The sequence below is a fragment of the Euprymna scolopes genome, chromosome 13 (genome assembly GCF_053919585.1).
Source record: "Euprymna scolopes isolate OS-2025 chromosome 13, ASM5391958v1, whole genome shotgun sequence".
NCBI lineage: Eukaryota > Metazoa > Mollusca > Cephalopoda > Sepiida > Sepiolidae > Euprymna > Euprymna scolopes.
Window position 1 is genome coordinate 51,232,446 of NC_136494.1, and position 27,714 is coordinate 51,260,159.

A 27,714-nucleotide genomic window follows, 5' to 3' on the forward strand; every position below is an offset into this window, starting at 1 on the left:
GCCCCTCTCCTCACATCTCTGTATTTTATTCAATGAAATCAAAACAAAATGCTTTAAATTCCCTTGGCATTTTAATTCTATACTGAAGTAATTATTTTATCCATTAATAAACAATTCCTATAAACAGCTTCATAAAATACACACAAAATGATGATGTCATTGATTCTATAGCAAGTATTGGAAATCCCTACTGATCACTTTAATACAAAAAATACAATTTCATTAATTTACAAGATTCAAATAAAACTTAGCACAGAAATAAAGCTCATAAATTATATTTTGGGTTGTTTACATGCACATCTAAGCACAAATAAATTAGTTTTTTTTTTTTAATTCGCCAATGCTGGGAAACTGGACTGCTAGTTTTAAATAAATAATATAATTTTTATTCAATAAAAAGAAATTTTAATTTTAATTAAGATTTTAACAATAATTATTCAGTGTTGAATAATTATTTTTAAAAAATCACAGTTGCAATACACTATGAATTTAACATATTTATATCTCTATATTAATATTAATAACATTGTGTTATTCAATCCTCCTAAAACATTTTGTTGATGATTTTTTTTCAGTTTTTTTCTCAACTGACTTACAATTGAACACATTTTGGTTGTATTTTGGTTTCTGATTTCCTAGAAAAAAAATTGTAAATTTTTCCATGCATGGCATCATAGATCATGTACTCATGAAGTGGTCTTCCATCATTTGATTTAGCCACATGGTGACCAATGTAAAAGTTGTGATACAAAAGTTAACTTTCTCTTTACTCCTTGGCCACTGATGTAACAACATTTCAGTCAGTCACTCCTCCATCTAGATTGGTCAGTTTCTTTACAACTTTGTCAAAGAGGGTAAGTCTGCTTTTCATATTATCCATACATAGGAAGCCTGACGTGTGTATTACTTGGGACATTGCTGATAAATATCATTCAGCTTTCAGCACTCTTTTGTTCCATTTTTGCCAGAACAAATAAAGTTTTTATTTTCATACCTGTTTGAGAAGATTTTCCTTTACAATTTGAGTTTCATGTTGACTTCCTGCTAATTCTTGGCTATCTTCAATAATCTTGGCATTCAGATGGGAGATCTACAAAAACAGTTTTTCTTTCTACAATACCAGATTCATATTTATTGTTGCTAATAAAAATCAAATCTAAAAATAAAGTTGTATACAAAGTATAAAAATTCAATAATAGTTGAACAGGAATATTGAAAATAATATTATGATGGATGAAATGTCATAAAGTGTTCATGTTCTGGGTAAAACTTTTGCAGATATCAAAAAGAAATAAAATGATTTCATGGTTCTTCATAATGTAAATGTTGAATATTGTGACTTTCGGAGAGTGTCGGATGACCTGATGCATCAAGTGAAACAAACAAAAGATGATGCTGCGATATGTTACATTTTTTTTCTTTGATCAGTCATTGTCCATTGAATACTCCCTTATTTTATTTAGACCGGGATCCCTTTCTGGCTTCATAGCATTATTTCTATCAGAAAACATTAAAAACGATTAAATTTCAAATTCAATTCAAGTAAATTTAATTCAAAATAGTAAGATACATGATCTATATTGAAATTAAAAAAAAAATCTTTGGTTTTACATATTAGAACAAGATATAAAAAAAAATGAATACAATTTAAACAAAAAGAGAATTAAAAAAAATAACTAAAGAATTTAACTTGGGGGTAAACTTTAATAACTTTAAAAATCTTATAATCATATTTTGGTCTATTATTTTAAAAACAAATAAAATGATTGGATGAATTAATATTTCTTCTCTTCATAAATATTTAATAGCAGGAATGATTTCAAAATAAAAGAGCAGTCAGTCGCAATGACTAATCAAAAAAAAAAAAAATACTGACCATTTCTTAGTCTGAGGGTGTGTGAAAAGAAAATCTATGGATGATTTCTTATGAATAGGAGGAAGAGGTGCAATAGAAAAATGTACATACATCTTTGAAAAATAGTAAGGAAGGAGTGTTGAATATTGTGACGCCTGGATAATGCCAGACAACCTGATGGATTGAGGAAGCAAACAAAGATGGTGCTGCAGTATATTACAAGTTTGTTGCTATTGAAATGGATGTTATCAATGGCAGAGGAATGTTATTGAAATGTCTCTCATACGTTATTGTCCTATTTGATGAACTGTATATGTATAAACACTGCACACACTCACGCACCCTTTTAATTGTTTGTATTTTGGTTGACACTTGTTATATATGCAACATTTACTTTGCCATAGTATATATATTAGGATAGGTTGATTTTTCACTTTTCTTAAAATTTTATAAAATCGCACTTACCAAAAGTTGTGTATGGACATATTAAGTACTCACGCAAAAAATTAGATCAAATACTTCAATGGTTTTTTGAGCGTTTGGCATCAAAGATCGTAGACAAAAACATACTGAAAATTCCTTATTTTTGCAAGAATTGCTAGAATAAGTGTGGAAAGCAAATAATTTTAGTATTTAAAATCAGGAAATGTCCTTTTATTTAATAAAAATGATATTAATTAAAGAAGTTTTCAAATTGAAAACCTGTCACCTCTATTTTCAGTATCTATTTTAGCAAACTACTTTTTAATGTTATGAATTTAGCAATAATATTTGAATACCTTGGAAATTGTTTTTTTTTTACTGTTATAATTAAAAATATAACAAACAAATAAGGAAAAAACAAATACTATTTTAATAGAGCTTAATATATAGTCAAACAGCTCCATGTAAGAGTCTTTGGACCAACATGCTGGTCTCAATTTCTGACTCAAAACTTGGCTGTAATATGTTGATGCCCTGCTTCAAAGCCATATACATTTTGTAAAGCTTCTGTCGTTAACTTAACTACCCATTCCACGCCCTGAGAACATGAGGAAAAATCTGGCAAGTCACGCTTGGTTCCATTTATCAATGATTCTTGAAGTTCAGATTCAGAAAAATCTTCCATCATTGGAGGTTTAAAAATGCCACATAATGTAAAATCTATTGTGTCCAATGTGTGGAATTAAAATTAATAGATTGTATTTTTTTAACTTTTTTCTGGTTGTTTCCTCACTCTTAAATGAATTAATTGAATTATTAAAAACTTCTAATCTGTACTGCTATAATAATTATAGTGAAATTAGATAAAAATCTTTAAAAATGATTTTATACATTGGAATAAATAATTGAGTCAGTGATATATAAATAAATATTTACTTTCTTTTTAAAAACTTTTCTCTTACTTCAACTTCCTAAGATTTGACTATAGAATATAGATGGTTTTTAGGTAGTAAACAAAATGGTATTATCTAGTATATTTCTTAATGTATTCTGTTGGATTTCGTGAGGCTGCTCCTTAATCATCTGGATCATATTAAAAAATTTACACTTACTGATTGTGGAATTTATTATTTCCTTTAATTTCAAATTAACAAGTGACACACATTTACAATAAAATTTATTAATTTGTGTTTTGTGGATATGCACCACAAGTTCATAAATACATGAGTCTGATGGCCAAAGTTAACCATCTTGTTTGGTTTAAAGGACCAATTTTTCAGGAAGCATAACCTTATCTTTAGAAATACCTACTGTGTATTCATACGAGTCTTTGGTCACAACTGATATCATGTATTTCATCGATTTTAAAAATTAACTCTAGAGGACTGCTAATAGTGGAAAATGAGATTTGGGGTTAATCATAGCAATCACTTGAGCATAATTTCCCCAGAGATGAAGGGGCACTGAATATTGTAGGGCCTTTTGCGTAACCATCCATGTTTTTAAAAAGGGTTCTGAGAGCAACTAATTGTGTGAAAAATTTTTTAAATATTTTTATTTTAAAATTGCAACCATTCAACCTTCACAAGCTGTGTTGGTATTAATGTGTTCTCACTGTTGAATCCATACAAAACATCCACCACTATTAAGATGAACTCTATGTCTCAGAACATTACTTGGTGTTTCTTTTATTAAACGGTGTTCTGGTCCTTTTTTTTTTTTTTTCTTCAGTTTTCCTCCACAATTTCCTTATGAAGCAATGTGTCCCTATCCATTCTCCCATCAACTCCAATACAGATAAGATTTTCAACAATTTCATCATGTTTTTGTTGGGCAGTTGTTTTCACTTTAGTCTTTGCCCTAGCAACTTTACATTTATCAATAATAATATCACTGGTTTAAGAAGGCCAATCAGAATGGACAGACTTCAAACCCAAGTGCAAGGCGTCTTATTTAATGGTTGAAGGTCGATCTGAAAATTTAATTACATTTTTACTGCAAGTTGAATTTGCAGATTTTCAGGACATTTTTTTAGAAAATACCTGCAAAAAATCTGCTATCACAATTTAAATTACACAAATATTTTTGGTGCTTATGCATTTAGGTTACCGTCATATTTTTAAATAATATTTTCAAATTAAATTCAAAATATCTTTATGATTGCTAGGTGAAAATACAGAATAGTTACAAAACACATTCTCCTCCCCATGTTAAGAATAGTTTTCTAAATAATCTTATTATTTCAGCACATAACATAAGTGCATAAGTACTATATTTTTTTAAAAATTCTGTGATACATTTGATGAAATTATAAATACATGAATTTAATAATTGTACTTAATTCCGAGATTAGCCCCAAAACAGGTTTCTTAATGAATAAACACTGTTATATGCATAAGAGCATTTATTAAAAAATATAAAGAAATCAGAATAATTATTTAAGTTGTATTTCGAATAGTTTACTCTTGTTTTGTATATTCATGAAGATAAAAAACATAAACATAGGATGAACACAATCGTTTTTTAATGAATAAAAACTTAAAAAATATAAACCAATCAGAATAATTATTTCAGTTGTATTTTTTAAAAGGTAAGTCTAGCCTAATGGAAAATTCAATAGATATTTGTTATAATTAAAAAGTAAACAAACATAAATTGGAAATGTTTTGTTAAAGGGAGAGTTTTCAACAAGTAAAAATATCCGATGAATAAACTGATGCATGTAAATAGTTATTTGTATATGAAATTAAATATTATAGTGATTTTAATCCATTTTAATTTTTATATTTTCATTTAATTTCTAAGGAAAAATAATAATAAACTTAAAAATATTTATTATTGTATTATTTTATTTTTGTTAAAACCGGGCTTTATTTCAAATTTATTTGGTCTTTAAGCTCAACTGAATACAAAGTTTTGAAGAAAAATATTTCTCGTGGTAACTTTTTACATTATTTTGCAGCTTTTTTTAAACGCGATTATTTACGGTTTCAAAATGGACCTACTCTAATCTATAATATAAAGCTGAACGTCTGTGTGTGTGTATCTGGTCATGAATAGGCTCCTATATGGTTGACTATTATAGAAAACTGATTACATATAATGATAGAAGATGTATCGAGACACAGGAATGGGTATGTTTGATCTGACGTAATGATGATTCATTAAAATTGTGGGGTCTGCATATGTGCCTGGTCTACAAAGTATGGAAATAAAAAATTAAAAAAAAACGTTTACAAGTGTTTTTGATATAGATGTACATAATAATACTTTGATAAGTATGTTTTAACTTAAATAGGCATGGTATAATAAAATTGTGGGGTCTGCATTCACGCCTGGCCTCCATAGAATGGAAATAGGCACAAACTTTAATAAAGACTTTTCATATCTATCTGCGTAAGTATATTTTGATAATTATGTTTCAGTTTGAAGAAATATGGTATAATAAAATTATGGGGTGTTCGTTCGCGTCTGACCTTCATAGAATGGAAATATGTCACAAAGTTTAACAAGGTTTTTTAATATAGATCCACAGAATATTGTGATAAGTGTTTCAGTGTGAACAGGTATGGTATAATAAATTATGGGGTTTGTCTATTTTATTTTTACTTTCATCATATTTTACTTTGGTTTTGATAGCCCCAATTCAAAGCTATCTCTTTTCATAACCTAGAGTCCATTTTCTGTAGGCTGTTTTTGAACCTAGTCAATGATGGGTACTTTTGCTAGTATATATATATATATATTGAGCAATGTCTAGGAAATTGGAAAAGTTGGTCAGCTGACCTTGTGTGTGATATCATGACTTCCTATTACTTGATCACTCTAAGGTCATCTGTATTAAAAACATTAAGCTTCATTAACGTTAAAATTTCCCTTAATTTTTTAGCAGTGCATGGTGGCCCTGGGTATGTTTCTTGCTAATAGAGTCAAAGGTGGTTTCATTGCAAGGTGCAAATCCTTCAAACAGTGTTGATCAGCATCTCCTGCACTGATGATTGCGTAAGCATGAAACACTAGTGTCTGTAGGTATATAAAATAATTATCTATATTTATAATTATTAGTGTATGTGTGTGTATATATATTATTTTTTTGTGTCTAAACTTGTTTAGAATAGCAGTGTGTGTATATATATATATATATATATATATATATATATATATAAACACACTATATTACACAAGTCTGGACACAAAAAATAACTTGGGGCTGAAAATGTTCATCAACAACTGTAAGTAAATAAGGATCTTATGCTAATGGTAAAATGTTGCTTAAAATCTATCCTCAAATATTTCACATATTGAATAGACTTAATGTTTCTGATTCTGTAGATTTGTAAGGATGAACTGCTTCAACCGATTGATTTTATCATTTTTGCCAACAGGTTGAATTAATACCATTACCTTTACAATTGTTCTAACAACACATGAAAGGATACTACATAGACACATTCTTCTTATTATTCTTGTTATATTCTATAAAATCTTGGTTGGTTAGTTGGTTGGCATTTTTCAGTTTTTTAATGCCAAATCCAGTAATTTTGGAAAAGTGTATGCTTCAAGTATCTTCAACTAAATATATAGATGGTGTTTGGTTAGGTTTTATACAGAAAAATTTTGCTTTTGTTTTTTTGTTTATTTTATTGGCATATCACAGCCTTAGAGGTTATTTCATGCCAGAGAAGGTATTTTGTGATTATATTATTATATAATGTTAATATGTTTGCTAGTTGTATTTAGAGGTTCTATAACTTTTCATCTTGATGATAAAAGAAAAAATTAATTTTGTTGTATATTCAACTTTTTTTAAGGTTTCAATTTCTTTTTTTTTTTTTTTTTTTTTTTTTTTACAAAGGCATCACCACATTATCAAGGCCCAGAGGCCACTCAAGGATAAGGGTTAAAGAGTGTACAGTAGAAATTGGTCAATATAGTAATCATTAGTAATGAAAATTTGGTAAATTTAATAACTTATATGGAACGGCTCATCAAGAACTTATTTACTTTAGACTTGAACACAACCATATTGTAGTCAGCCGGAAAGCAGGAAAACGGAAGACAATTCCACAGGCGTGCAGTTCTAAGAAAGAAGCTTTGTTCATGGAATCTACGTTTAGGTTTAGCCACAGATAAAGAGTGGGGGAAATTATTGATAGTGTTTACAGCTAGACGAGTGTTTCTTGTGAAAGTTTGGCGAGGGGGGACCAAAGATTGAAGCTCAGTTGAACACTTTCCATGAAAATAACGATACATCAGAGACAAACTCGCAACATCTCTTCTGTGAGATAGAGGTTGCAAGGAGGAGAAAAGGACATCTCCTACGAGGCTACGAAGTCTATTTTGAACTCTATCAAGGCAGGACAAGTCCTTTCTAGCAGCTCCTGCCCAGATGTGGCAACAGTATTCCATCCTTGGACGTACCTGGCTCTTATATAGGTAGAGAATAGCATCAGCAGTGAGATATCTACTGGATCGATAGAAAGATCCCACCATTTTTCCAGCGGCCTTGGCAACAGATTTGATATACGTGTTCCATTTAAGATCAGGAGTAATGGTCAAGCCCAGAAGCTTGTCAAAACTTGAGGCCTCCTGAAGACGAGAGCCATTCATTTCAATTGATGACAAATGTGGATTAGAATGTTGATGATGTAAAGAGAGAAGCTTGGTTTTAGATGCATTAAAAGTAACCAGCCACTCCTTTCCCCATTGTACTACGTGCTCAAGATCAGAGGAGAGAGAATTGGAGAGAACTTGCTCGTTTACTGTCTTAGATGTGGTACCATAAATGGTAGTGTCGTCAGCATAAATGTCTACAAATGATGTAAGGATATGATTTGGAAGATCATTAATGTAGATCAGGAAAAGAGTTGGGCCCAGGATGGATCCCTGAGGGACACCGGCATTAATACTGTGAGCTTCTGATTTTTGCCCCTCAACTACTACTCTTATGAACCTATCAGAAAGAAATGATTTAATAATTGAGAAGACTTTTCCAGCTATACCATAGCTAGCGATCTTATGAAGTAAACCTTTATGCCATACCCTATCAAAGGCTTTAGATATGTCAAGAGCAATTGCTCTAGAAAGATTGCCACCGTCGAGAGATTTGCTAATCCTATGCGATATAACTGTAATGACATCTGCTGTAGATCTAGCAGAACGGAAACCATATTGAGTGTCACTAAGAAGGTTATTTTTGTTGAGATGTTTGATTACTTCTGTATTTAACACAGATTCTAGCAACTTACTCATGACGCACAGGAGACTTATTGGCCTGTACTGAGAGGGGGATGAGCGATCACCTGAATTCTTAAATACAGGGCATACTGATGAGCTTTTCCAGGGAGATGGGAAACTATTCTCCTTAAGACAACGTTTAAACAGTTTTGTAAGTATGGGCGCTAATTCAGGTTGAAGTTTTTTGAGTACTATAATTGGAATACCATCAGGGCCAGTTGCTTTACTCGAATCAAGGTTTTTGATTAGCTTCGCAACATCACGTACAGATATACGTATATCACATAGCGTGTTTTCTGATACAGGAGGAAATATTGGGGGTTGGCGGTCTTGGTCGCAAAGGGTAGAATTTGCTGCAAAGTTCTTGACAAAGAGTTTGGCTTTGTCTGATGCTGACGAGATTACCTCAGGTCCATTGATAATAGTTGGGATGGAGCACACGCTTCTGTTCAGGATTCTGTTTGCTATTTGCCAAAACTGGTGGGAACCAAGCCGCTGCTCAGCTACTTTGGACTTAACAGATTGAGCATACAACTCTCTTGCGTTCCTTATTACTTTCTTACAATGGTTGCTGGCAGTCCTGAAAACGGCTTTAGTTTCCATACATCTATTACGTTTGAAGCAGTGGAAAAAGTGATTTCTGTGCGCAATGGCAGCAGCACATTCTGGAGAGAACCATGGCTGGCTGTTAGGTTTTTTCTGAAACTTTTTAGAGGGTATGAAATGGTCAATACCTACAATTAACCATTCAGTTAGGTCTAATACTATAGAGGACACATCCTTTTTAAACATGGAATGCAGAGGTAGATCAGATATAAATGTACGGAAGCTATCCCAGTCAGCCTTAGTGTATCGATATACTGTACGATGAAGAGGTACATCTGGGGACTTATTACATTTCATTTTTATCTTAATTGATACAACAGAGTGGTCGGAAGATCCAAGAGGCGACAGAACAGAAACTGAACATAGTTCAGGGCAAGTTGTGAGAAAAAGGTCTAGTAGGCTCGCATACTGGCCATCATTATCGGGCACACGGGTAGGTTCCTGAACAATCTGAGTGAGGTCATAGGCAATGGAGAAATCATGACAGAACCTCCCCTCATCATCGGTCTTGTTTGAGTGGGTCAACCATTCAACGTTGTGAACATTGAAGTCTCCACATACGTGAATGTTAGCTGAAGGATAAGTAGAAAGGACTTGGTCAATTTTCTCAGATATGCTTTGAAAGATAGTAACTCCACTGTTGTGGGGGCGATAGAGAGTAAATATAAATGCAGTAGTGTGAGCTAAAGCAACCCGGAAGCACATATAGGGTAAGTTAGGATCTTCCCTGGAGATGTCCCTCCCACATGGAAAGCTATCTTTAATATAGGCACATATTCCATGCCCATGGCGATCTTGGGGGTCAGATTTAGAAGTTAAGTTAGAGTATCCTGAAATTGCAAACTCTTCTAGGGAAATAGCCTGTCCAATGCCAGTTTCACTTAAAAATAAAAGGTCTGGTTTAGTCTCCTGTAATTGGGTTTCAACCTCTGGAAGGTTAGAACGAAGACCCCTGATGTTGGAGAAGGAGACATGGTAGTAGGGGTCTACGTTGGAAGTTGGGGAACCGGGTTTAATCGTGTATTTTTTCTTGAAACTTGTCATGATGAAATTTTGGAATTTGTGGACTAGGTCGACAGATTTACTTAGAGCAGGACAGAGAGGGGAAATTAAGAGAGAAAAAGAAACGAAGAATTTTTTTTTATTTTTTATTTGTAGTTAATGATAAGGTAAAGCCGTAACAATTACCCACTAGTATGGCATCGAGAGGCCCCACCAGAAGCTACTGCATGGTCCAGAATCCATTCACCAAATGGCAATACAGCAGCCCCAGTACTTTGCACCTGCTGATAGGACAGCCTCCTTAGTGGTTAATCCAAGGTTCGGGTCCCTGACTATCAGGCGGATAACGTCAGCCCAGACAAAACGTTTACCTCCAGCACCCTTACTAGTGACATGGCTACAAGGATAGACATAGAAACAGAAAATTTCCGCCATCTCAGCCAACTGTTCGCAAAAATACTGCCAACCTAGAAAACAGCTTTTTCTTCTCCCTTTGTCCGAAAAATCACTCATTTAAAAAAAATGAGGACTGAGGGACAAATAAGAAGAAGCGAGAGTAACAGGAGCTGCCGATAACGCATCCACAATGCGTTTTCTACTCTCCATTAAAAAAAAAAAAAAAAAAAAAACTATTCAGTATTGTACTTAATAAAAGTCCAACGGACGTGTTTAAGGGAAAGTATGGTGATAGATTCCCCTCACACGAACTAAAAATGAGTATAATTCGTAATTTTTGCTATCAACTCGGTGGATAAATAAACATATGTACGAGGAAAAAAAAAAAAAAAAAAAAAAAAAAAGCTAGCATTTAATAAAACAGAAATACACAAATTAAATACTGAAATAAAATGGAGTTGTTAATATTTTAAATCTAAAATAAAAAGCATGATTGAAATCACTTATCTCAACAAAAACAATTCCGTCTCCAAATTGCAAACTGTGTTGAAAGAACTTCAGTTAGTAGCGTTCAAAACATTTTTTTTTTAAAATTAGCCGTTAATAGAAAATCGTGATTTTATTCTGAACTTAAGCTAGTAACGTTTTAAGAAGCTTACGATATAAAAGAAAAGGCTGATGGGGGGGGGTTCTTCCGAAAGTAAGTTGGTGCCGTTATAAGTAATTTCGAGATAAGATGGAAGCCGGTATTGGACTAGAAAAAAAGCTAGCATTTAATAAAACAGAAATACACAAATTAAATACTGAAATAAAATGGAGTTGTTAATATTTTAAATCTAAAATAAAAAGCATGATTGAAATCACTTATCTCAACAAAAACAATTCCGTCTCCAAATTGCAAACTGTGTTGAAAGAACTTCAGTTAGTAGCGTTCAAAACATTTTTTTTTTTAAATTAGCCGTTAATAGAAAATCGTGATTTTATTCTGAACTTAAGCTAGTAACGTTTTAAGAAGCTTACGATATAAAAGAAAAGGCTGATGGGGGGGGGGGGTTCTTCCGAAAGTAAGTTGGTGCCGTTATAAGTAATTTCGAGATAAGATGGAAGCCGGTATTGGACTAGAAAAAAAGCTAGCATTTAATAAAACAGAAATACACAAATTAAATACTGAAATAAAATGGAGTTGTTAATATTTTAAATCTAAAATAAAAAGCATGATTGAAATCACTTATCTCAACAAAAACAATTCCGTCTCCAAATTGCAAACTGTGTTGAAATAGTTTTTCTTTTATTAGTTATTTTCCTCTTAAGGAGTTTGTATTTTTACAATCCTTAAATATTTGTTTTATTATCAGTATCTATCCACATTAGCACTTTGGTTGTTCTTGTTTTAATAAATAATTGTGACTTAGATGTGAATGTCCAATGTGAAATCAATTTAATATGACTTCTGTTTATTTTCCTGTGTCTATTTTTTGAGAGTCAGTTATTTTGAAAGGTTTAATTTCTTTGTTCAGTTCGCACAACTGTTGCCATTTATCTTTTAAGCATTTATTGTTGGTTTCATGTCTGTGTTTTGAGTTTTTTTTCTATCTGTAGTCATTTTTAGTGATGACCTTGCTGCTAGATCATCTTTGTCACCCCCTCTTACTCTTATAGGACTTAGTATGCAGCAAAACATAATTTGATTTCTTCTAGTTTGCCTGTTTTAATTATTAAGCTTGTTATTGGGAGGGGAGTCTAGTTTTTTCCTTTAGAGCCATTAAGATAAAGTCAGAATAGATGATAAATTTTTAGTTATTGTCTTCTGTTCAAGTGCCCATATCTATGGCAATTGCTTCAACACTAAAGATAATTCATTTGGTCTTCTTTTGTATAGTTTTTGTTACTGGAGTGCCATCTATACTCAGTGTTCTTAGAGCTATTAGTGTAGATATTTTGGTGGTTTAGGAATTTTTCTCTAATCATTTGATAGTTTTTCCAGGTATGTGGTGAGATGGGTTTTCATTTTGGGGAGTTTACCAAGGTCCATTATTGTGCTAGGTTTTTGTATGCTTCATGGTTAATCTGGTTTTATAAATTTATGAGTTTAGAGGGATAATTGATTCTTTAATGGTTTGATCAATTCAAAGCCCGAATGTCTTTATTTTGTTTTTATGTTTGTTGAACAATGTTTGGTATGATAGATTTAATAGGCTGAATTCAAGTGACAAGATTTTAATTTAATGAAGTATTGTATGGCCAGCTTTTTTTGTCAGAGTGAATAGCTTGTTGCTTCATGTTTTTAGATGAAAAGTTTAGTTTTGAGTTTTTCTCTTTTATTTTGATTTTCTGGAATTATTAATTACTATCTGTCTTGGAGTTTTCTGTGTAGGTTTTAGCTAGTAGATTTGACTATTTCTGTTTTGGTAGTGGTTTTGTTTTGCCTTGTTCCAAGATGTTTTATAGAGGAGGTTTGATGTTTTCCTTAAATTTTTCTTATCATTTCCCAAATTTGATTAGGTTTTATGTTCGAGTTGAGTATTACAGTTTTCCCAGAATTCTTTTTTGGCTTCGTTTATTATTCTGCATGATTTTGCTCTAAGTCTTTTAAATTTATTTAGAATTTGAGTAGTTGTAGTGCTGAATTTTCGCAGTGTTGTGTATTGGAGAGTTATTGTTTTTTGGCAGTTCATAACCATAGTTTGTTTCTTAATGTTTTTACTTGTTCTTTAGGTATGCATTTCTTAGTTAGAGTGATGAGGGTTTCTGTAAAATAATTCTCTTCCATATCTTCATTCCCATCTCTTATTAATCTTTTTGCATTCTTTTTGGTATTTATCCCAATTTGCTTTTTTCAGTTTACAGCATATGATAGTTTCCTCATTCGATTTAGATTTCAGTTTTTTGTACATAAAATGCATTACAATTCAACTTTGAGTTCTTTAACTTCTTTTCTTTTGTTGGATGTGTGGCATTTTTATTAAGTATTACAGCATATTTACATGCATTTACTGCAAATTATTTGGAAACCATTAATTTCTGAGGATTTTCAGTGGCATATTCTAATTCCTAACACAAAAATACAGTTATAAAGCAAATTTCATTCCTTAATCTTGTGTTTTAGCAAAGATACATAGTTTGTTTTTTTTACTGAAAAGTTAATGTAAAAATTGTGACAAAATGCTTATGGTCTTAAAGAGGGAAAAATTTCCAAATGTGTGAGGCATAAAAATCTTCATAACTTCCTTAAGTTTAATTGGATTTTAAAAAGATTCTTTCTTAGATCATCAAGCTTTATGTATGCCATTATTGAGATATTTTAAGCTATTTCAATTTTTTCATGTGTATTGCTATTTTTGGCAGTTGTGACATCACAGAGGGTTTGGAAGGTAAGCTTATACTTTTTCTATAAGGTATGGGATTTTTATTTTGGTAGGGGGCTGAAATTTAGAACATACGTGTTTGTTAGAATCATTTGTTTTTTTTTAATTGTTATTCTTTCGGTTTTTATGACTCCTCATTTTCTTAAGGTACTTTTTATTCCATCCAACGAGAAAAGTGAGAGTTCTGGACTTTTTACTACACCCTTTGAGGAGTTCAAGGAGGTGTGGGAGTAAACTTTCATTTTAAGATTGTGAATCTGATTTTGATTTAGGAATGTAATTGCTAAGAATTTATAAGGAACTTCTATAAGAATGGTGTTGTTCCTTAGTTTTTTAGTTGATATGGTTTTTTTTATAGATCTATTTTTTTTATGAATCTGATTTTGATTTAGGAATGTAATTGTTAAGGATTTATTAGGAACTTCTATAAGAATGGTGTTGTTCCTTAGTTTTTTAGTTGATATGGTTTTTTTTATAGATCTATTTTTTTTATGAATCTGATTTTGATTTAGGAATGTAATTGCTAAGGATTTATTAGGAACTTCTATAAGAATGGTGTTGTTCCTTAGTTTTTTAGTTGATATGGTTTTTTTTATAGATCTATTTTTTTTATGAATCTGATTTTGATTTAGGAATGTAATTGCTAAGGATTTATTAGGAACTTCTATAAGAATGGTGTTGTTCCTTAGTTTTTTAGTTGATATGGTTTTTTTTATAGATCTATTTTTTTTTTTCGATGATGAATGGGGATAATTTAGTGATTATTGACTTTAGTACAATAAATCTTGGAATATTTTTTGGTTGACTTCATTATCTGATTCTGAGTATGGCCTCTCTGAGCTGGATTTGATATGAGGGTCTTTTATTTTTATTGGTTGCCATGGATTTATTTTTTATATATATTTCACCTTCCTCAGTACTCAGCAGTGGGAGATGTTAGAAAAGAGGGCAGCTATTCACCCTATTATCCCATTAATACAATGAAGGTATACTCACACTACTAAACGACTGTTAGCATTTCTGGGTTTTCTTTGTTTTGCTGACCCATTTTAGATGAAAACTTATAATCCCTATTTGTAGCAGCTTTTTCTTACGAGTAGATTGACCCTTGCCATCACCTTCTAATACTTATGCTCTATCTCTTGTTTGTGATTAGAGTCAGACAATTTTGAGTAGTGTCTGATGGTTAATGTTGTGTGAAGTAGATGGGTTTTATGCAGGTAAGTATTAAAGCTTGATGTGACTAGCTGATTACATCGAGCCTCTCCGACCATCTGTTTAGCCAGGTAAGGGCTAAAGTAGTGTGTTGGGAAGTGGAGCACTAAACCCTGACCTCTAAGTCCTTCAATCACCACAATCTTGTCCTAAGGTATGATGGGTCGCAACCCACAGTTAACAGATGGTCCCATTGATGGGCAGTCGGTGTATTGTGATACCCCACTGACAGGGCCAAAATCTGACTTGAACCTAATAAAACTGTTCACAGCATATCTTTTTGTTACTCAGATGATCAGCTGTGTTTTCATTAATTCAAATGTTTACATGAATACTTATTGGGTTAGAATCAGGCAGCTATACTCAAGCTAACAAGTCACTGACCTGTTCATACACCCTCAGGATAAAAGGATCCTTCAAATGACCTGGTGGTCTTGCCGCAAATCTATATATCAACATCATCATCATCCTGCAGCTTCAGCCGAGATAGTATTCACCCTTTTAGTATTCCCTATTTGTCATAGGACTCAAAAGATCTTCCTTGGATATAAATGTATCTCGTTGTATCCTACCTGGAAAAGTTAACTTTCATGATTGATTGTGAGATGATGGGTGCCTCCACAGTACAAATGATGAAACAAGTTCATCTGTGGCACATGCACAATGTCCAGCAAACTGAACACTCTTACAAACTGAGGTTGACACTCTCGGTAAGTCTCTTCTAGAGTTGGGTTGTTTCACCATGTGAAATTCAGTGCTCTTCTCAAAAGACGTGTGAAACATCCATCCAAACGATGCTGTTGTTTTGCTGAAAGAGCCCAAGTTTCAGATCCATAGAGTAAAATTGGCTCAATAAGTATGCAGAAAACTTGGATTTTGAATTTGCAAGCAAGATTGGATGTCCAGATCTTATCAATTTTGTTACAAGCAGTTCATGCCATGCCCTTTCTAATGTAAAAGTCTTTCTCAGAGTCCCTGATGTTTGATCCTAGATACTTGTAGTCTTCAACACATTTGAGTTTGTTTTTTGTGAGGGTTTTAATTTTGTGGTTGTTGCGAATGTTAATTGGCATACACTCAGTCTTGGTAGTATTCAGATGAAGCCCTGTACAGTTTGCTGCTGAGTCAAGAGAAGATAAGAGTGCCTGGGTGCTAATAAGGTTGTCAGACAACAGCGCAATGTCATCAGCAAAATCAGCATCGATGATGTAAAGTGCAGGATTACGTGAACTTCTCAGTTGATACATCAGTCCATTGTCATTGATTGTATCCACAGAGATGCGCATGATGTAGTCTATTACAATGATGAAAAGAAAAGGTGCAAGTGTATCACCTTGGAGAATACCAGCCAGAATTTCAAAAGGTTCTATTTCACCATCTAGGGCCAGGACAGTGGTCTGTGTGTTTGTATACAATACTTTCGTTGCTTCAATGATTTCTACTGGTATGCCATAGAATACAAGAATTTTGAACATAGTCTCACAGTTAACTGAGTCAAAAGCTTTGCTGAAATCCACAAAGATAAGAGCTGCAGTTTTATTACAGAATGTGATTTCCTCAATTATTCTTCACAATGTGAGGATTTGTGAAAGAGTGGAGTGACCTGGGCGGACACTATTTTGGATGGGCTCTACTTCTGGACAGAAATCATTTAGAAGAAGTTTGTTGTAGATTTTCACTGCTATAGGAAGCAATGTTATGCCACAATAATTCATTGGTAGTGCCAAATCATCCTTTTTGGGAATGGAAATGATTTGTGATCGTAGCCAGATGGTTGGTGAAACATGGCTGGTCTGTGCATAGTTACACAGGTCAAGAAGTAATTGATGAAAGATTATCTTGTCTGGACTAAGAGCTTTGTTCATTGTCTTCTTTAGAATTTAACTCTGCAATGGTGTACTCTCTTGTTGGTATGTTCAAAGAATTACTAATTTGAACTTTTGGGAGAGACACATGGTCTTGCAGATTTGCAGGATTACCAAAGAGGTTTTTGAAATGAGAAACCAGTTATGAAGCCGTTGTTCGCAGCTGCCACCTTTGATTGTTATTGGAGGTTTTGATTCCTTTTCTGCTAGTTCATTTATAGTTTTCCAAGTTGCAGAGTGTTGTTGATTGATATGAAGATAGGAAATGTCAGTTATTTTCCCATTAATATAAGCTTATTCTGCCTTAAGATAAGCATGGTCAAGTGATATTTTAGCAGCTGTTAACTTCTTATTGCTCTGAGAAGGGTGACAGCGGTACATAAAGGAGATGTTCTTGAAATTTTCTCGAGCTTCTGAGATTTTGATGTCTGCACTAACTGGACTTCTTCGTGATTTTGGTTTTTGGGGGAGTGTAGATAGAGCCACCTCCTCGTTAGCTTAAATCAAGTTTCCAAAGATCAAGTCTATGTTCCTTGAATCTAACTGAGAGTTCTCTGAATCATAATGAGAGAGTTCTTGGAATCTCTTAAACACATTTACTGCATATTGAGATGATAGATTTCTGTCACAGTAGATTGCTTTGCAGTCAATGGCTTTCATGGGATCTGCAGTTGGTCTTTTTGAAACTCTAAAACTTAGTTTAACTGTGGCAGAGACAATTTGATGGTCAGATCCCAAAGAAAAGAAAGATGAGTATGCTTGACAGTCCTTGATACTATACTACCACTTCTTACAGACCAGCATGAAGTCTTGTTGGGCTCTGCTGCCATTTGGATGCTCAAAGGTCCACAGTTGATTGTTGCGTTTCATAAACTTAGTGTTAGTTGGATAGAAGTTAAATTCCTCCATTAAGTCAATGAGATGCTCACCATTACGATTGGTTTCTGCACGGAAGGTGAATTTAGCATCGTCTGTTCCAAGCTTAGCGTTGAAGTCCCCTTGGTACTAAAAGAAAGTTGTAAGCTGGAACATTCTCCAAAGTAAAACAGAGTATTGCAAAACTGATTGATTTCCTCATCACTACTAGCGTTGCGGGGAAAATAGCAAGATACAACTGTTGTTTTAGGATTACCCTTGGAGTCTGAAACAAAAATGTAGTAGGCAAAAAAAAAAATACAACTAAAAACAGACAAAACTCGCTTCTCACAGACACGTGGGTCATAACAAGCACAATCTACTCGCCAGAATCACCTACACACAATCTGCAGAACGCCCCCTCTCCTTTCCAGTGTCCTGCCTTTATAGTGGCCGGGAACGACATATTTGCATAATCGCGTGAGAGCAGACATGATTCAACGATAATTACATTGGGTAAACGCTAATAAAAGCCCATGGACGCCATCTTGGAACTCTCTCTTTCGCTCAGCCCAAAACAGACGTATCCGAGGTAAGCTCTCTATTTCTCATTTTGGTTACTGCTAATTCTGCTACACTCCTCCCCCTGATCTCATGATCACAAATGGGGCATGGGGGCAGTCGTCTTTGTCGGGTACTTCTTCGAAGAACCGGAGGCAGCACTTCCTCCTTGTCATCTTCCTCATTACCACCGTAATTGCCGCCAGCCTGTACCATAGGTGGTGTTTCACAATCAGGACAGGGGGGCAGTATCCGTCTTTGTCGGGTACTCCTTCGTAAAGGCAAGACAGGTGATCCCTCTTCCGCTTCTTCAGTATGTGCATTATATGGCTCTCCATCGTCCTGCATTATACTCTCTGCTCGTTCAGAAGACATTGTACTGTCTTCCTCTTCTTCTGATGTAACAACATAATGGCAAGGGCGCAGATCTTTCACGTGGCGAGGCACACCGTTCACCAAAATCGATTGAGGGCTGATTACCTTGGTCACCTCACCCTTGCCGAACCTCGTGGTACATCGATTTTGTGGTCTTTTGACCCACACGCGATCTCCAACCTGGTAAGAGCTGTCCTTGGGATCTGCGGACGCAGTTGCGAGATTGGTCTCTTTTACTCAAACTTCGTATCGATAAATCCTGTTGGCAGGCGCAGTGAAGGGAGATGTGTTGTCTCTTGGTGTGATGTTATACCAGTAGACAGCTTCCTGTATGGGACAGCACATTCTAGCCGCTATTCGTTTCACTGTACGGTGACATCGCTCTGCTATGCCATTCCCGGCTGGAGCGTACGCACAACGGAATCGCAAGTGAACTCCCCATTTATGTGCAAATGCTTGGAATGCGTTGCTGCAGAAAGCCGTGTCATTGTCTAAAAGGATTTCATGCGGTGAGCCACGCTCGAGGAACACTGTTTCCAACTGATGGATCACGTTTGCTGAGTCCTGCCTTGTCAATTTCCTCCAAATGGAGAAACGCGATGGACCACAGTCTGTTAGAGTAAAAAAATGGAAGGTGCCATAATGCGTGATATCCATTCCAATTCTTTGCCAATTCTCGTTAACTTCCAGCTTTCCCTTTTCCCACCTGACTGGTGCTGGGTCAATGGACTGACATTCCTCACATTTCCGTATGACCGTTTTAACGGTTGCTTTTGTCGTGGTTGGGCAACTTCTCCTGACAAAGTAGGTAGTGCGTCGCACCCCCGGATGTCCACTACCTTTGTGAATAGCCATGATTTGACTCTCATCCAGCTCGTCTGTGTGAACCGCGCCTATCACCGGGTCAAACCCGTTTTTCTTTTTCATTGCCTCAAACCATGTCTGTTGTACTCGTGTCAATCGGTCAGCAATGTTTCGTGCTGATGGAACCAGCGTCACATCCACTGTCAGCCTGTACTCTTTCACGAGCTCCTTTAGAGTGCTTAGTCGCCTCCTAATAAGCATCTCGCTTGCTGCTTTGGTGCGTACTCGTGCCTTTCCAGTTAGCGCGTCCGAGACCCAATGGTATACACAGACAGAATCTGTCTTTATGTGTAGCACTTTGCTCTGCCAAATTCATACCTTTCAATATGGCATCCAGCTCGACTAATTGATATGTTGCGAGTCACCTTCAGGTCGCAGCCAACATGCATCCTCCAACACATTTTCGCGCATCTCCAAGGCTGCACCAATTGCTAGGGAGCTAGCATCGACCCATACATTCAGCTCTTTGCCATCCACACACCAATTTCCCCGGACCGGATAGTTCCGCTGCACAGATTCCAAGGTTTCGAACATCATACGATGCAGTACGGCGTCCCTTGCTTCATCATCCCAGCCCTTCGTTACCGAACTTACTCTCCTTCTAAGTATTCCACAAGCCACACGAAGCCAACCACACACCGGAAAGTGCCTTACAAGTCGACCACACAGAGAAAACATTGTTCGTCGCGTAACAATGCTGGGAACTTCTGGAATTGCATTTCCTCGCTTCCACCGTAGTTCACTGTGTTCCATCCAGACCGCCAATCCCAGCACCCGTGCACCGTCCTTCAACCGCTCTGGGTTCTTGCACTCCAACCCAAACTGCGCTAGGTGTTCTCTTACATGGGTCGCGGGCACCACGTCCTCGTTGACAAAAATGTCATCGATGTAAGCAGATGCTGTACGGCTTACAACTTCTTCCTGAGACAATACTTCGCTGACAATTGCTCTCATGATCAGGGGAGCCACATTCAAACCGAACCCCAAACAGCTCAGGCAATATTTTTTCCCATCGATTTCCACAGTCTGGTATGGCCACAGTGTCTCATGGACCCGGACTTACAGGTATGCTCTCCTGAGGTCCAGTAGAGACACGTTAGCACCTTTTTGTCTCCATTCGCACAGCTTAGCTGCACAAACATCTGCGTTGGCCGTAAACGCGTCTACGTAATGATTTAGCTCCCGGTAGTCCATTACCGGGCGCACTTTGGCTTTGTTCTGCTGCATCACAGCCATCAGGGGAATTAGGCCTTTGTGAGGTCCCAATTTATCCTCTGGGAACAGCACGAGCCAACCATTATCTATCCAGGTGCGGAGCTCCTGCGTGTAATTCTTCACGGATTTCTGCCGGCACTGGGTATTCTGACACTCGATTGTGTAGTCTTTCAGGGGGGGTGGTCCTCAGACCACTTCCACGATGCGGTCCACGTTCGGTTTTGATGATCAAAGGTGGCGGTGAAATCTGGTTCATTAATAGAAATGGCTGCGCATTTAATATTTTTCCTGTCGCCCAGCCGCACTGATCCTGTAGGGTTAACAACGATACCGCCCAGAGCTTTTATGGCGTCGATCCCTAGAAGTAAGTCAAACCCCAGTGGTTTGCCACGCACCACCAACACATCGATTCTGGCAGACACACCTTCGTCAGTGGACACAGAGACCGCTCCAACACCGCAGCACGCATGGGACATTCCACCAATCGTTTTGACATCTACGTTCATTTTTCTCCAAGACCGACACCGGTCTGCATGTAAAATAGTCCTAGAGCATCCTGTATCAATAAGCGCCAAACATCGTGTCTCGTCAACATGGATGCTTATCACCGGGTGCGTCGTGCTCGCATCTTGGTGGGGAAGGAGACTGGCGCTTATGCGTCCTCCCCATGCTCGTTCCCGAGCAATTCCGAGCCCAATGTCCACTCTCACCGCAACGGTAATACCGTGTTCCACGTTTTCGACAGTCCTTTGCAAAGTGGCCTTTCGTATTGCACTTGAAACAGGTCACACTAACAGGAATATTCTGGGCCCTGTGGTTGTTGGGTGAGTGTGTGGCCGCAACCACGTCCTGATTGTGTTCCCCAGTCGTCGTCAAAATTCTTGCTCTCGACATTAGTTCCCCCATGGTCAGGACTTTGATGTTCGGCACCTGTTGAAGAGCAATTGAGATAGCGTCAGGGAAGCCAGTGACGAAAGTCAATTTTGTGAGTCTCTCTAAACCATCTCCTATAAATCCGGCCAATCCAACCAACTGCCTGATTTTGTTATCGTAAACATCCACACGTTCGCCAGCCCATCTAACCATAGTTATTTTTCTGTATGCTGCAAACGCTGCGTCGGTAAATGCCTCCTTTAATCGGGCCTCAATCTGGTCTATTTCTCTTTGATCGTCCTCCTCCATTTCCATGTAGAGGGCCAGTGCATCACCTTCCAGATATAAAGGTAGCAGACTCGCTACATCATTCACCTTCTGAAGTTGTGCGACAAGTCTCACTTTTTTCAGCCATGCTACAACGTCTCCCTCGCCAGAGAATAGCTTGATAATATCGCTGCTTATCCGCACCTTCACCATAGTCGGGCCGAAATAGCTTGAAACAAAAACGTAGTAGGCAAAACAAACAAAAAATAAAATAAAACTAAAAACAGACGGAACAAAAACTCACTTCTCGCAGACACGTGGGTCGTAACAAGCACAATCTACTCGCCAGAATCACCTACACACAATCTGAAGAACGCCCCCTCTCCTTTCCAGTGTCCTGCCTTTATAGCGTCCGGGAACGACATATTTGCATAATCGCGCGAGAGCAGACATGATTCAACGATAATTACATTAGGTAAACGCTAATAAAAGCCCATGGACGCCATCTTGGAACTCTCTCTTTCGCTCAGCCCAAAACAGACGTATCCGAGGTAAGCTCTTTATTTCTCATTTTGGTTACTGCTAATTCTGCTACAGAGTCAGCAATAACAACTCTTGATGATATCTTTTCTACGCTTGATAAATTCTCCATAGCTTTCAATGAAAGCAGAATGCCTACACCCCCTATAGATGAGTTGGCCAAATTTTTTACTGAAGAAGCGGTGACTAGATGATAGTCTTCTGTCTTGCAATACTCAATGTTAGTGATGGAAGAAACGATGTTCTTGAATGTTAATGATATCGATGTTTCGACCATTTGCATTTTTCATAAGTTCGTTAAGACGAAATGGTGGATTCAGTGTTCTAGTGTTGAACATGCTGATAAAAGCATGGTTTCTACATGATACAAATTTTGATCTCATTCCTTCATCATCAAGAGCAGCCCACCTCAACGGGTTTAGAGCTGTTCCATCATAGGTTTCAATGAATGAAACAGAGTCGGTAACTTGGTCAAGAATGGCAGGGGCTGGACAATATCAGCAGTACAACCAGATTGACTTGTAGTGCAGTCTTGTCAGTAGCGTAATACTTTGCGGGTGTTTTATCGTGATACCATCACTAGACGGGTTTCCTACCACAGCTTAAGAGAAGCCCATCTATTCTCATCGAGAGAAGGATATTCCGCGCCAGTTTCCCAACCCGGTATGTTACTCTTATCTTCTACTCTCAGCCGGTAAACAGTACAGTTAAAAAGTTTCAAAACTCCAATATTGAAACGAAAAAAAAACTTAGCTTTCACTTTTTCTGATGAAAGAACTCTACATATGTCTATTAGTTATCCTTCTTATGACATTTTACTTTACTGTTGTTATTGTTTTTGAAAACAGCGATGCCTTCCACTCTCAATCAAAAAAGAGTACAGTTAAGAAAAAGTTTTAAGAAAAATATATCAACAGAGTCCAGAAATCTTCAAAACAATACTGCATGTCATGTGAAATGTCACTAGTTGTGATTTTAATGAAAAACAGAGTAAACAGTGAAATAGTTTGTAAGTAAAAAGAAAAAAAACTTTGTTAAATGAAATTTATGATCTAACCTAAAGTTTTTTCGTCACTTAATAAAACTTTTCAGTGATATCGATAAAAGCTTTGCATTGAATATTGTTTATCTGTGTGTTTTTAGGAGAGAGTGGCACATTATCATTCATTATCTCATATTTTCCTATCAAAAGAGATAAAAAAAAAAACATTTACTCTACCTGCCCTTCAAGGTGGGTTATTTTGTCACTCCAAGTGGATTTCACATCTTGCAGTTGTTGCCGTGCTTCGGAGAGCCTTTCCTCTAAGATCTCTCGCTGAAAAATTAATTGAATGATATTAGCATGAAAATACATTTTTCAAATATAAAATTAATAACGATAGATGAGTACAAACCAAAACATCCATTCAAATATGTACACACATACATAAATATATATAGCACAAATATGTACGCACATACATAAATATATATAGCACAAATATGTACACGCATACATAAATATATATAGCACATCACTCAGTAAGTTCTGAGCCGGATATATAAATGATTCCACTAAATAAAAAAAATGACTTTTAGAAAGCATTAACTTTTAAATGACACGTGTCAAAATTTGACCCCAATTGGATAATTAGTTTACAAATTACAGTTTTATAAATGAAGCTACAGTTGCAAATTTTCAAAGTAATGATAAAAAAATCTGAATTTTGTGCATTGCTTTCTCATATGAAAAAAACTGTTTGAGCAAAGCAATAGCTTAATAAGTGTTATTTGGACTCTGCTACATTGTAAACAATGGTTAAAAGGTGGTATGTTGATTTTAAATAGCAATACCACACTATTTTTTTCTTTAGATTGAATAAACTCAAATCAAGCATTATTGAAAAGAGCATAAAAAACAAAGAAATAAAATCTTTAGTTTTTTAAAATCGGTCCATCAGAACAGGAGTATTCATTCAAAGTATCAAAAAATGTGTGGTTCACTGGACAGTTCTATTCAAATACATATATGTTTGTGACTGAAAATTGTAGGAAATTTGCACAATTTACAGACTAGCTCATTTTTAAAAAGTTGTATCTTTAGATCTTTTTAAGATATGATGAAATTTGGAACATATCATACTACGAAGGTTCAGTTGGCATTATTTACGACTATCTCACTTGGTAACTTACGGACTAATTAGCATATTCCAGTTTCATTTTAACAGCTTTGAGTAGAAACATCATAAAAATAGCTAAGAAAAATAGTAAGTAAGGCTTTATCATTATGCGAAATATTATTGTCATCATTACACAGTGAAATTCAAGATGGCAACCAGGAAATCCAGATAGCAACCACAACATGATTCAAAGAAATTATTAACAAAATATGGCGTGTAGCATATCAAATAAAAGGAAATTTTGTACAGATTACAATTATAATCTTTTCAAGTACATTAAACTAATAACAACTTCAAGTTACCGTGAGTTTCTACCACTATTTTGTATAATTTTCTATTTTTAAGCCATTGTCAAGACTTCAAGAAACATGGCGGCTATTTTTTCTTATTCTCATGTAACGTTCAACAGTACTTGTTTTTTGAACATAATAAACATTTACAACACCAAAAATTTATTGAGGTAGGTAGAAGATTAATTTGCCTTTGGTAACATTTATTTGTCATATATTTGTTTTTTGACCACTTTTTCGAATCTATGTGGATTGTAAAACAAACCCAATAAAAGTTATTCTTTTATTTAACTGGATAAATGGTTTAAATTCATTTAAAAACAGTCATTGTGGGTCATTCTTTTTCAAAGAATTTATTTCTTTTAAATATTCTTTTCCTTTCCATAATTAAAATTTATGTTTTCTAACTAATGAAAAAATAAAATGAATACTTTATGTTCGTAAGTTAGTTGACAAACGTTTTGTTTACAGATTTTTTTTGTGCACATCTTGGCACACAATTCTTTTCAAATTTTAGGACAAAGAAATTGATATTTTCGCTATTAAATAGCATTTGAACACAGTTTCTATCTTTACTTTGTACTACAAAGCATTAACTTGGAGATATTTTAACTTTTGACTGGAAAGACACATATGTTGTGTTCAATAATAAAGACAATTCTTTTCTCTGATTAGTTAAAACATCTAGAAACGTTGACAGGTACAACTTCCGCTTCGAGTATTTATGTGAACACACTCCGGCCGCGCATTTACAAAAAGTGACCTAACACCAGTGGGCATGTTTCGTCGTTAATAGTTGGATTTAAATTTTAATATTTTTGTTGCGATTTGTATATACAAATCCCAACAAAAATATTAAAATATCATTTTAAAGTAAATTTTATTGTGAATCCAGTTATGTTTTATTTTGATGGAGGTAGGCGAAATGTATTTATTACTGATTTAAAGACTGAGTGTCAAATTAAGTAGCAGTTTGTGCCTTGTCCAACGCTGAATGTTATGGTGTCTGGTATTGCTACTTTAAATGAGATCATACAGAAACAAATGATACTGAATACTCCAAAACAACCAAATTGAGCAACTGTCCCAGAAAACATAAAAAATGCAAACTCATTTTGGCTGATCACAAATTTAAATTTCATGAGATACTACAAGAGTTTAAGATATAAGAAGGCAATATATTCATCATTTTCTAGAAATATTTGTCAATGAGAAAGCCCTGTTCAAAGTTGGTGACACACTTGCTCACAGTCAATCAAAAACAAAAATACATTGATGATTCAAAGCGTTGTTTGCAATGGTTTCACATGCAATGAAAAGTGTTATTTAGTCTCATATCAAATTTTATTTAGTCCCATATCAAATGTTATTTAGTCCCATATCAAATGTTATTTAGTCCCATATCAAATGCTAACTTCCATATAAAATGTTATTTAGTCCCATATGAAATGTTATTTAGTCCAATATCAAATGATATTTATAGTGTTAAAAAAGCTTCAACCAGAACTTGCTCCCATACTTACGAAACCATTTAAACGCTGCGTTAAGGAGAAGTGCTTTCCGACTCCCTGGAAGACCTCATCAGTTTTCCCTGTATTTAAGAATTCAGGTGATAAGTCATCTCCCTCTCAGTAAAGACCAATAAGTCTCCTGTGTGTTATGAGTAAGTTGCTAGAATCCATATTAAATAGAGAAATAGTCAACCACCTCAGCAGGAATAACCTTCTTAGTGACACACAATATGGTTTCCGCTCTTTCCAACTCTCTTCCTGATCTACATCAATGACCTCCCAAAACACATACTTAAATCATTCGTTGACATCTATGCTGATGACACGACCATCTACGGCAACACATCAAAGGCTGTAAATGACAAAGTTCTCTCTCATTCTCTCTCCTCTGATCTCGAGCGCGTGGTTCAGTGGGGGGAAGATGTGGCTGGTTACCTTTAATGCATCCAAAACCAAACTCCTATCCTTACATCATCAACACTCTGATCCCCATCTGGCATCAATTGTGATGGATGGCTCTCGTCTGGGTGAGGCCCCGTGCTTTGACAAGCTTCTGGGTTTGACCTTTACTCCTGATCTGAAATGGAACACGTACATCAAGTCTGTTGCCAAGGTCGCTGGAAAGATGGTGGGATCCTTCTACCGCTCCAGAAGATATCTCACTACTCGTGCAATTCTCTATCTATATTAAAGCCAAGTACGTCCAAGGATGGAATACTGTTGCCATATCTGGGCAGGAGCTGCTAAAAACAGCCTATCCTGCCTTGACAGAGTACAAAATAGACTTCGTGGCTTAGTGAGGGATGCCCTTTTCTCTACCCTGCAACCTCTCTCCCACAAAAGAGACGTTGCGAGCCTATCCTTGTTTTATCGTTATTTCCATGGCAGGTGCTCGTCTGAACTCCAATTTCTGGTCCACCCTCGCCAATCTTTCACGAAATACACCAGTTTAGTTGAATCCACTGTGAAAAATTTCCCCCACTCTTTATCTGTGCCTAAATCAAAACGCGGATTCCATGAACAAAGCTTCTTTCTTAGAACTGCACGCCGGTGGAACTCTGTTCCGTCTGCCTGCTTCCCACCGGAATACAAGTGGATGTCTTCAAGTCCAACTTTAAAAAATTCCTAATGAACCGCCCCCTTAAGTAAACACTTCATCAAATCTCCATACTAACGTAAAGTACTTGCAATAACCCTTATCCCTGAGTGGCTTCCGGGCCTTGATAAGTGGTGATCACAG

At 35.7% G+C, this 27,714-nt stretch overlaps 1 protein-coding gene across 7 annotated transcripts in view; it reads right to left on the bottom strand.

Annotated features, from left to right (window-relative positions):
- LOC145292018 (golgin subfamily A member 1-like) overlaps window positions 1-27,714 on the bottom strand; it is a 250,205-nt gene that overhangs the window by 70,583 nt on the left and 151,908 nt on the right. For 4 of the 7 annotated variants that reach the window (XM_080138021.1, XM_080138017.1, XM_080138015.1 and 1 more), the window contains 2 exons: window positions 23,734-23,829; window positions 995-1,090 (listed from right to left, as the gene is read on the bottom strand). In XM_080138021.1, coding sequence (XP_079994147.1) covers window positions 995-1,090; window positions 23,734-23,829 — 192 coding nt within the window. The remainder of the gene's footprint in view (window positions 1-994; window positions 1,091-23,733; window positions 23,830-27,714) is intronic. The other 3 variants (XM_080138020.1, XM_080138022.1, XM_080138018.1) reach the window with 1 other exon arrangement.